The 12,878-nt window shown below is 27.8% G+C and overlaps 1 protein-coding gene across 3 annotated transcripts in view; it reads left to right on the plus strand.

Annotated features, from left to right (window-relative positions):
• Positions 1-12,878, plus strand: part of kcc (solute carrier family 12 member kcc) — a 352,144-nt gene that overhangs the window by 274,233 nt on the left and 65,033 nt on the right. For all 3 annotated transcript variants that reach the window (XM_075359404.1, XM_075359405.1, XM_075359406.1), the window contains exons 7-8: positions 173-334; positions 5,205-5,361. In XM_075359404.1, coding sequence (XP_075215519.1) covers positions 173-334; positions 5,205-5,361 — 319 coding nt within the window. The remainder of the gene's footprint in view (positions 1-172; positions 335-5,204; positions 5,362-12,878) is intronic.

Genomic DNA, 12,878 nt, shown 5'->3' on the forward strand with positions numbered 1-12,878 from the left:
ATAAATATTGCAGTGTAATATATAAATTATAAAATATACAGGTATGTTATTAAAAAACTATAAATTTACAAATGTAATATTGTAAATGTATTTTTTTTTTTTGTTTCATACAGCTTAAATTTTTTTAATGTGTAATTATTTATTTACTTTTTATTTGTTTGCTGGATTATAGATAATGTTGCTGACAGTTTTCTTGAAAATGGGCAATACATTGCTCAGACAAAGGACCCAGAAGAAATTCAAAGGCTAGATCGACCTACATATAATCAGGTCTTTGCTGACATCACTACATCATTTACATTACTTATTGGAATATTTTTCCCATCTGTTACTGGTAGGCATCAATAAACTATCATGACTAAGTTTTATTTTTTTTAATCTTTAAAATAACTAAGTTAAAGTACAGAACAAATCTTATGGATCAGGGAAATAGTCATATCTTATAATTTTATTCTATATTTTTAATACGTAAATTTTAGTTGAAAAAAAATTAGTTGATATTTGTTCTTTTAATTTCCATGTTTCGTAACATATGACATACTAGAAAAAAGGCAGGTCTACGGCCCGCCACAAAAATATTACATGGTTTATTTTCACTACGCATGATTTTTTGTTAAATGTTTTTGCCAATTGTAACTAAATAATGTTCATGAATTTAGCATACTAATAACAACAAAAACTTTTACATTGAAAAGCTTCAAAATCATGAACACTTTTAGCTGTTGAGTTGTGATTTTTTTAACACAGCTCTAACCCCAATGTTTTCATTTTTTATCCCCAAAACATAAATATAATTTTAGATATATATTTATAAACAGAAATTAAATAATAAAAACATTGCAATACCAAAAAATCAAAATGAAGAAAATAATGACAAAAAATTGAACAACTGTACAATAAATTGTATTGTGTACTATAAACAGCACATTTTTTTTACTTTAACATTTATTCTATACTTATTTGTTTTTATAAATTTCAAAAAAACTTATGTCTACAATAGTTTTTGTTTTAAACATTAAAAAAAAAACAATAGATATAATAAATTTTAGTGTTTATAGTACACATTACAATTTATTACATAGTTGTTATTCAATTTTTTTTCTGCTAGATGGTAGTAAATTTCTGTTAGATAGCAGTATTAGTAAAAAGTGCTTCATTCAAAATAAAAATGTGAGTACATACTGCAGAAAACCAACACACCATGCTTCTTTATATGAACGATGTGACAGTAATAATAAATGAATGATAGTTATAATATATGTTATAAATATAATGCTAAGTTTATTTGTTAGATATATAAATTTAGGTTGTCTGACACTGGTCATTAGTAATCTTATGTAGCTGATGTTATTTTATTAGAGATACCATTAATCCAGTGTATTAGTCCCTCTTAACAATTAACAAATCAGTGATAAATTGTGACCTTGAGTTGTCAGTGTTTTTACTGTCTTAACAGTGTTGAACCTCACATATCTTTTGCTTGTGTGGTTGTTATAATTATTTTATTCAGAAATATGAAAATTTCATTAGTTACGTTTCAAAGATATAATATATGAACAGTTTTTGAAAAATTCTGTAATCTGAGTTTGTATGGTTGGGGAATGATAATATTTCAGTATAAGGGATATTGTTGCTTGTTTTCATATATTTTAATCCAAACTATAATGAATTTTTCATTGGAAAGTAGTAAATTCAATACAGTTATATATCAGATCATGTCTGGAACCGCTAGTAGCATGCAGGTTAAATAACCATAACACCCCTCAATAGTTAATAACCATTTAGCGGCTACATAAAATGGTTATTATCATTTGTTAATGGTTAATAACCATTTTGTAACATTTAGACAGAAGAATCAAGAAAATGAAAAATCTGGATTAAAACAATATCATGAAATATTAAATTAATAAATAAACAGGAGAAGTGGTTAAAATCAGTATCAACAGATGAGAATAATACTGACAGACAAAAACAAATTTTTTTTAATGTTTCTCTAAGTGTGATACCATTTCTTGAATTACTTTTTTGCATACATTACAGTTCTTTAAATAGAATTCTTTTATCACCCTCAGTTTTAAATAGATTATGCTTAAAAAAAAATTAAAGAAAAATATAGTTAAAAATCTGTAAAATTTATAATTTCGCATGGCCATACCTGTGTTAGAATGATTTAGCTGATGCTTTTCTTTTATAAATAGCCTCAGGCACATCCCGAATTAATGTCCAACAGTAATCGGCTGGAATGTTAGAATTCCATTTCCCTTTATTTACTTTCCATCACTGAAATGTCTTGGTGGAAACGTTCTCCGAGTTTGTCACTTACATCTACGACATTGTCCAGGAAAAAATCCAGATGTGAGTAGAGGAAATGTATTTTCAAAGACATATTACATCCTATTGCTCTATATGAAGGAAGAAGTTTATTAACAATATCATGGTAATTGTCAGATTTTTGTTTACCGAGAAAATTATTGTAAATATCTTTAAATGAAGCCCAAGCTGCACTTTCTACATTATTTAACATTGAGTTAAATACATCATCGTTGACCAACTCTCTTATTTGAGGACCAACAAATATTCCTTCTTTAATTTTTCCTTTACTTACATTCAGAAATTTCTGCCTTATTTACAAAAATCTGGGACTATGCTTCTTCACTTCTTCATTGCTTTTACAAAATTTTTCGTTAGTCCTAGCTTGATATGGAGAGGGGCTAAAAATATTTTTTTGGGTCAACTAAGGACTCATGAATAATATTTTTTCATTTGGAGTTAAGTTGTCTCGTTTCTTCCACTCTTTGGTAACATAATTTTTATCCCTAGCTCGGCTGTCCCATTCTCAAAGAAAACACAAACACATGTATAGCCTAACTGCATGCCTAACAAAATAACTATAACTTTCAAATTACCACATATTTCCAGCTATGTTTTTTATAATTTACTTTTTTAAGAACGTCTTTCATCATGTTGTATGTCTCTCTTTTGAATTAATACCATAAGCGATTGGTATTGAAGGATATTTGTTACCGTTGTGTAGTAGAACCACTTTTAAACTATACTTGAACGGATTTATGAAAAGGTGCCAGTCCTCAGATTTATGAACTTGTCCTAAGTGCAACATATGCTCATCAATATTTGTGCAATAAACCAAATTATTTATATAAAGTATAATATAAAGTACTGAGAAAGTTCTTTTTGTCAGCTTTGAAAGCCCAAAATTTTTATATTTTTTTGAAGTAAATTCCAACCTTGCAGTATTGATCCTAACAGCTGTGTTTTCAGCCCCATATTTTGACCAGCACAGATATGATTAATCATGTCCATGAATCTTGTCACTCTTCAGTATTAGATATGATGTCATAATATATGACTATGATATGATTTAATTCTTTGTCTAGTATTGTTTATTTATAGCTTACAAATTATGTTAATAAAGTTAATAAAAAATGAGCTAACAAACTACAATATAGAAGCTTAAAATACTAACTACACTGTTGCTGAAATTTTCAGGACAGATCTACCTTTTACCATGAAGCTCAAAAACCACTCGACATTGGATAATGATTTTACATTTTATCTTTATGATTTATTTATGGTAATGAAAAAGTACAAAAATACTAATATCACATCAGTAATATAAACTGTTTGTCCTTATGACTACAGACAGCAGACACTTATACTGGTTTTGGGACAACATCATTGTGTTAACTAGTAACAAGTCAAATGACTTATACATATGAAAGAAATGAATTTAAATAATAATTTAAGTCAAGGCAGCACTGGTTTAGTAATATAAAAATCTGATGTGGGGACACCACATGACTTCCTTGTACGCCTCTTAAATTACATTACACATTGTTTGTTGCACTTCATTTAAACTTACAATAACTTCATATGAAACTGAGATACGATCCTCCAATTCTTTAATAGAATGGACAGTTATGAAATTGTACACTACAACACATTTTTTTGTGGTGTCCATATCTGCATTTTATATTAGTTTACAAATTCATTTTGTTTCATGTCACTCAAGTAATTATGTGGTGTAAGTGAGAATGTATCAGATCTGTAACCACGAACACATTGGTTCAAATCCAGCTTCATAGACATATATTTTTTTTAGTTTTAATATATTGATTTATTAACCTCTGTAAAAAAAATTTGAATTAAAATGAAAAGTACATAAAATTCTATTTCACAGTAACTACTGATTTTTTCATATATTTTTTTGTTATAGAATAATTATTTATTGTAAATTGTTTTTACAGTCTGAGGTTAATAATTATTAATAAATCAATATATTTAAATTAAAAAAAAAAGTTATAAAAAGATATGTGTACATGAAGTCAGATTCGAACCGATGTGTCTTCTCCTTGTAAGACCAAATATTTTAATTTGGCTATAACTCTGGAACCAATGAAAGTAAGTACCACATCAATGAAAAGCTCTCAATGAGGGCTTATTACTGCAGTTAAGAAAATCCAAATTTTTGGTATTTTGGGCTTTTTTAGACAGTTTTAGTCCAGTTGTAATCAAAAAGGCAGGTGCACAACTAGATGTTATAAGAGTCCTAAATCCAAAATTTCAACATCCTACGGCTAATTTTTTTTGAGTTATGAATGTACATACATATGTACAGATGTCATGCCAAAACTAGTCAAAATGGATATTTCCATTGAAATCTGAAAACCAAATTTTTTTGCGATCACAATACTTCCTTTACTTCATACAAGGAAGTAGAAATATAAACAAGAATTATATTAGAAGAAGAGTAGTAAATAAATATGATTAGTAGAAAAGGAAGAGGAAGAAGAAAGAGGAATTAAATGGTTTAAGTGAAAGTTGGAGGTTTGTCCAATCAGAGGGTAACCCCATGAGAGTGAGCCTAGAATTCTGCAAAAGATGAAGTAATAAAAAGATATATAGTGTAAAAATCTTTTTTCATAAAATCAGCTATTAAATGCTGTATATTATAAATTAAAAAAGCAAAAAAGATAGATTTATTAATCTAAAAAAAAACCAAAGAGAAGAAGAAACCATCTATTCTTCACTTATATTTTTCATACTGAAAATAATATTTTTAATATAATTATTTTCAATCTTTTATGTCTTATTTTTAAGGAGAATTTATGACATTAAGCTTGGTTACTGGGTTATCCTATTGCTAATTTTTTTTTTTTTTTTTTTGTAAATTCTTTACTATTCAGGTATAATGGCTGGATCAAATAGATCAGGAGATTTAGCTGATGCTCAGAAATCTATTCCTATTGGAACAATATGTGCCATTCTTACAACATCTACAGTTTACTTGTCTGCTGTTCTACTATTTGCAGGAACAGTTGACAATCTTCTGTTAAGAGACAAGTTAGTGAACTTATTTATAAAGTTATAATTTTTTTAACATTAGAGAGTTTATTTCTATCATTAGTTTGAAATACTATTGGTTAGTAATAAGTTAATTTTAAAAGGAGCTATAAATACTCATTTTTTTGTAATTAAGGTAAATATGTAACAAATCAGATTACTTTCAAATGACAGAGTAACTGCTTGTTTTGACCTTTTCCCATAATTTTTATATATACTTGCAGAAACTCCATTTTAGTTCAGTGAATTTTTATTTTATAATTTACTCATGTTGAAATTTCAATTTAATTTATGGTTCTTGTCAACCTAACCTGAGGCCTTTTACTGTTAGCTTTATGTATATACACCGTTGATCTTTTGTTATTTTCTAACTTATCTCATATAATATAGGATTCCCAGGATTTTTATTATTTATTTATATTTGATGTTATGTAAATTTAAATTTATATTTATATAAAAATAATATTTTTTATATTTAAATTGTGTCATTCTCTTTTTCCCATCAAATAAAAAAATTTAATGAAATTGATAAGAATTATTATCGTTTATAGAATTGAATTAATTAAAAATAAAATTAGAATTATTTTATATATATTGCTGTTGGATCCAATAGATAATTTCATTATTTAAATAACCACATTCACAGTTAAATTACAACCATTTAAAATTAATCTTACAGTAATAAAAATTTACCTCATAATGTGTTAGGCTAGTTAACTACAACTATAAATAAATAAATATTTAATCAGAACATACTCTAATGCATTATGTAGATCATGTCAAAACTATTAAAACAAATTATAAGATAAAAAATAGATGTGTTTAAAGTCTGAATTAACTATTTAAATTCAAATGCATAAAATAATTAAGGTAAATACATTAAATATAAAAAATTACTGCAAAATAATTGACAATCAGAAGCTACTATTGAAAAATTTTTTGAGTGCATTTTTATGTACGTTTAATGGGATGCAAATAAATCTTCTTTTTTTAATTAATGTTTTTTTTTTAAATTGATCAACAGAGTAATATTGTTTCCATTAAAGAAAAATTTTGAATTGTATTTAAAATGACAACAGAAACAAAGTAAGGCTGTTTCTCCCAAGAAAGGGCTTTGTGTTGAGTTATACAGAAAAGTTCCATTGGGTTTGGCAAAGGTAGATATTGTTATTTTTTAAGAGACATGAGTATTCTTTTAGCAAAGATTGTACATTCATAAATATAAACACAAGTATAAGCTAACATACTTGATTTTCTAAATATAAGTGTACACGATTATATTTATGGGTCCAGATAATTATATGATAGCCCATTTTGTATATTAGAAACGGTACAGTGATGTATATGTTGGCATTCAACAAGTTCACCAATACATAAAAGTTAGATAACTGGTAAGATTTAAATTGATAAATAAATAAAGTAATAAATAAATTTATAGAAAAGAATAAATTATAAATTTTTGTGGTCCAACAAAACTGTCAGGTAACACTGTTTATTGCATGTTAATTAAATAGTTAATAATAATGTGTATCACAGAATGATAAATGCATAATTTAATTAATAAAAGTGCATCACAAAGTATTGCTAAATATTTCATAATGGAGGAGCATAACTTAAAGTCTGTTGTAAGTTGTATCTTATTTATTTTTTATAAAATAAAATTTTATAAATTTTATTGCCAAGTAATTATGTTATTATAGAAATTATACTTTAACAATTTTAAGTTGTTTTTTTATATCTTTTAATAAATTGGATCCATATATTTACATTAGCCCACTGGGTTGGTCTAGTGGTTAACTCATCATTGCAAATCAGCTGATTTTTAACAGCTGATTTTCAATTTCAAAGGTTCTGAGGTTCCAATCCTAGTAAAAGTTAGTTGCTTCTACATGAATTTGAATATTAGTCAGTGGATACTGGTATACTTTGGTGGTTGGGATTCAATTAACCACATGGCTCAGGAATAGTCGGCCTGAGTCTGTACAAGACTACAACACATTTACATGTTACACATATCATCATCAGGCCATGGGGGTTGCTTATTGTTCACTAGTTAAGCAGATTGCAATGTGCACATTAGGAAAATAATAATAATAATATACAGAGTGTCTGGGCTAAAAGCATCCAAAAGTAATGGCCTATATTTAGAAAACAAGTTGTTGTAATCTCTTGAACGTAGGTTCAATTGACAGGAAATATCTCCCAGATTTATTCTGTATACTCTCAAAGTCAACAGAATACCCATGAACAGACCACTTCACTCATAATGCAATTGCAGTTGGTCGAGATGTGAACATCACAACAGAAAGTTCAGTGTGTGCTTTGGTTAGCAAGTTTCAATCAGTTGCACGTGTTCAACGCCATGTATGAACTGAATGGTATATTGTTCCTCCTACATCCAAGTCTATTTGTTAGTGGAATGCAACTTAAAGAGAGACTGGAAGCTTGGTTTTATAAACTGGAAATCATCCAAAAGTTTCAATTAGTGATGAGACTGTGGATTGTGTAAACAATGCATTCACTGCCATTCCAGAAAGATCAATTATGCAGGCTAATTATGAACTGAAAATTCCTTGTTCCACTGTTCACTACATTTTTAAAATTGGTTTCATTTGCAAGCGTACAAGTATCAACTCCTTTACCACATTAAACCAAATGATCACTGCCTATGATATCAGTTTGCTGCAGAGGTAATGCACCATGTTGAAAACAATCCTAGTTATCTTGATACGTTGTTATTTAGTGATGAGGCATCATTTCGTACGTGCAGGAAAGTTAACAGATATAATTGTTGAATTTGGGATACTGAAACCCCATACAGTAATCAAAAATGAAAGGGATACACTAAAGTTAATGTCTGATTTGGACTGCACAAAAATGGTATCATTGGTCTTTTTTTTCGTCATGGAATCCACTGCGATAGGATGCACGTACTTATTAGACATGCTTGAGAATTTTGTTGTTCCTCACATTTCGCAGACTTCAGTTTCCAACAAGATGTTTCCACCACACTTTCATCAAGATGTTACCATATTCTTGTACAAGACTTTCCCCAGAAGATCGATTGAACAAGGAGGTTAAACTGCATGGGCATCTAGATCTCCAGATATCATTCCTTTGGATTTTTTTGCTGTGTGAACCAAAGAAAAGTCTGAGATTTGGATGATGTAAAACAATGAATTGTTGAAGCTGTTGTTTTAATAATACAACAGATGCTCCAAATTACCTGACAAGAGGTAGCTTCTCTTAATTTAAGCTGTTAATGTTGGATACCTTTAGCCTGGACACCCCTATATATTAAATAAACAGACATCATTCAAATCACCCATACTTTTCAACCACATTCTTAATACATGTCTTCCTAATTAAAATGAAAACTACCAGCAGCAGTAACATAGTTGAAACAAGTGTGAAAACAGCAGGAACACCAGTAACTGAGGTTGGTCACAAAGACTGCTGAAAACATTTATAAGTAAGTTTATTTTAAAAAACTTACTATACAATTTGTTAATGTGTTACAAAAAGTTAAATTCAGATTAACATCATTTTGGACACAAACAACAAAAATGTTAATTAAAGAACTCTTTACAACAAAAGTGCTTGGATTTTTTCCTCTCAGTCTACTGTTCATATGGTCTCCCTTACTTACTCCTACATTTGTAATGTTTATATGTGTTGCATTTTAAAGATGATCTTTTTCTTTATAGTTTTTAAATACAACATTTTTCTTTTAATTATCCTCATACATTGAACTATGATCCTAATATATTTTTTTAATGGATTTATTTTACTTAATAATTTGCTAAATTTGATTAATTATTTTGAAAATAAAGAATATGATTTTTCCTTTTCCCTTGATGATAGGTATTAAGATAAAACACCTATTTTATTTAGTACATAGGCTTAAGTATATTTTTATTGTTATGAAAATCTCTTTAAAAAATAAAAATAAAATAAAACAATCTGTTATTCATTTGAAATACTTCTATAGATAAACTTTTCTTGATTGATATCAAACTAAAGAAATTATAATAACAGAATCTGTCTTTCTTATTCATATTTTTTAAAACAATGATATTACTAATGTTCTTTAATTTTAAATATGCAAGCTGTCTTAACAAAAATCCAGTTGCACGCTTTTAATCGTGTATAATTTTTTTTTAACTTAATTAATATTTATAAAAATTTTGTTTTTTCTTGGATTCTTTAAATTTTTGAATTTTTGTTTATTCTATTTATAAGCTTGTATATGCTTTTTTAACATTTTTTTAATCACTTAATTACATATATGACTTTTTTGCAAATTATTTACAACATTTTACTAAATACATACATGGCTTGCTATAAATGTTGTCAGTAACATTTATAACTGTGATTAAAATAATGTTAAAAAAGCATATACAAGCTTATAAATAGAATAAACAAAAATCCAACTGCACAGGTCACATTGATAACAAAATGAATATCCCTTTTCAAAAGTAAAAGACATTACAGTTTTACAAACTCATACCTCATACACTTGAAGAATTATGTTTATTAAAAAACACTAATCAGAAGATAACCAAATTGGTTCCCACCCCAGACACCAAAAAATCAAAGAGGCAATTGATCAAGAAATGGAGGCTGATTGGTGAGCTGTAATGGGCTCTAGAATCCCATGAAGTCAAGGCCCTCTTGAACTTTCTTAGCGAGAAAAGTCCATGATACGAATAATATTGGAGGCCCATCTAATCAAAAGATGACTCCTGATGAATTATCCAAAAGTATTCTTATCTCAGATGACAAAGAGTGACACCAAATCACTTACAGATGGATCCTATCACAGATCGAGACTTCAAAAAAAGAAGGGATGGCCTAAGGGAAAGCCATATTTCTAAAAGTGATAGAGTTTCTGTTTTATTACAGTTAACTATTTTGTTGTGTAGGAATATTTATCAAGGTTAATAGCATAATGTATTTTGGCAATTCAGATAATGGCCATAGTAGTTGTGCCAAAAAATAGTATATAATAAATAGAATTGAAAGTGTTGAAAGTGACAGTTGGCTTAGAAAGAGTGTAAGTTAATTACTTGTTTTATTGATGAATTAATTCACAGAAAAACTTACAAAGAAGTTTTTACATGGTAATATGGAAATGAAAAATTGTATACATGAAAAATAATATGCTTGACCGGGATTTGAACCCTGGACCAGAAATAATATTTATTTTATAATTTACCAAGACTTATTTATATAAATAATGATTTGGAAATTAAATAATAGATTATACTAATATAAGATAAACCTAACAAGCACATAATTAGTTTTTAATCAAACTTGAAAACATTAGCATATAATAAAGTATGTTTGCTCTTTAATTTTTAATATTAAAAGAAAAGATTTATTATTTCATCTAATGAATAGTGTATACCAATGATTCCCAAACTGTGCACCGTGGTGCCCCAGGAAGTCACGACCTCTTCACAGGAACACCATGAAATATTGTAAAAGCTTAATAATTATTTGAACCAAGACATTTATAATTATTAATTTAATGTTAATAAAGTAAAAAAAGGTTAAATAATGAAGATACATGAGTTTTATTTATTTTTATCTCTTACTTACGAGTAGTCATACTTTTACTTAAGGTGCCATGGAAAAATGTTAATTGAAAAAGGGCACCGCAACTTGGAAAAGTTTGGGAACCACTGGTATATACTATTAAAGCATCAACAACAACAGAAAAAAGTAAAAGTGATAGGCTAAGCGGATTGAAATTAATTATTAATAGCAAAATAAAAAGACAGCTAAATTTTTTTAACAGCTACAAGTTATTGTATTAATAAAACAAAAGAATTTTGAACTAGACAGAACAAGAACTGAGATAAACAAAGAACTTACATTCTCTATATGGCATGACTGTAAAACATTATGAAGGTGTAATTGTAATTAATTAACTCATTCCTGTCAGAATTTTCTCGTATTTTTTTTATTTTCCTGACGGTTAAATTTTTGTTTTGACTGAACGTTAAAAAGTTATAAATTAATATCAGTACTTCATTCACTTTCCTTTATTCTAGAAAATATATATATATATATATATATATATATATATAAAGTGTCTCTTAATAATATTAAACATTGTAGAGTTTAAATTGTTACTCATATATATTATTTACACAATTTTGCAAAAAATAGGTTTTTTAAATAATTTGTTGGAGATTGACTTTACTTTCAATTGAAGTTTTACACAATACTGAATCTGATAGACTAATTCCTCATGTACACGGTTTGTAAAAGTACTCATTTCAATTCATTCTCAGATTCACTTTCTTATGAATTTTATGTATGAATTAATATCAGAATTATTTTTATTTCCGTGAATGAAAGCAGAATTAAAATTACTTATGGCATCACATAAATACACAAATATGTTATTAAATATTCATCTGTAAATTAATATAGCCCATAGTTACAAAAATTCATCACCAAGAATCAATAATAATTTGTCAATAAATTATTATTATTGAATCAATAATAATTATTTGATATTAATATATTAAAGATGATTCAAGATAGAAATGTAAATCAAGATGGTTTTATCAAATAATTGCAGATTGATTTAATGTAGATTAAGCCTTCATGTTTTCTTGTTTGTAATTTTCTGTCTTTATTTTTACTAAAGAAACGATTTTATTTTTAGATAGTAGTGTTATTTATTTAAATTTTCCTCGGTGATATCATACTGGAGAAAATCACTGCCTGTGGTAAAAAATTGAAAGCAGGTGACATCAGTTTAACAGCTGTTAAGGTTTAAATTCTACATATTATCTGTAAAGAATAGGTTAAGCAAGATAGTGCAAAATGTTGTTTTTCCTCTACATAGACAAACTTACTATCACATTTTCTTTGAATGTATTTTTTCTAGTTTCAAAATAACACTGTCTTATAAATTGTCTGATAATCAACATTAATTCTAAATTTCAAAGAAACTAAATACGTCTATTTCATCACATTAACAATAAAAATGAAAACTTGTAGAAAGCAGATATTTACAGTTATAAGGCACATTCAGTATTGTAAGTAATCTACACACTTAAATTAGTAATAAAATACTTCTAAATCCAGAACCTGAACTTACTTTTACTTTTATTTTTAGCAGATTTCTACACCTGATACTGTTTCTTCACACCCAGTTTCCACTTCCGTTGATCTTCTGTAACCTCCACCACCACATTTCTTCCCTTCATTGCCTCTTCCACTTTGTCCTTACAGCCACATCTAAGGAGTCCTATTTTATTTTTCTCTCATGGGTACCAAATCCAAAAACCCTATTAGTAAGCTCGGATCCATCTTACTCACATGACAAAATCACCCCTGCCTTTGCTGGAATCATCCATAACGTCTCTCTCCACCTCCCTGCCCCTTCTTATATTCTCATTCCTAACTCCATCCAATCTAATATTTCTTATATTTCTCCTCCATACATTCACCTCTGTTGCCAGTAATTTCAACCTGATCCCTTCGTTCATATCCCA

Source organism: Lycorma delicatula, chromosome 3 (genome assembly GCF_047948215.1).
Source record: "Lycorma delicatula isolate Av1 chromosome 3, ASM4794821v1, whole genome shotgun sequence".
NCBI lineage: Eukaryota > Metazoa > Arthropoda > Insecta > Hemiptera > Fulgoridae > Lycorma > Lycorma delicatula.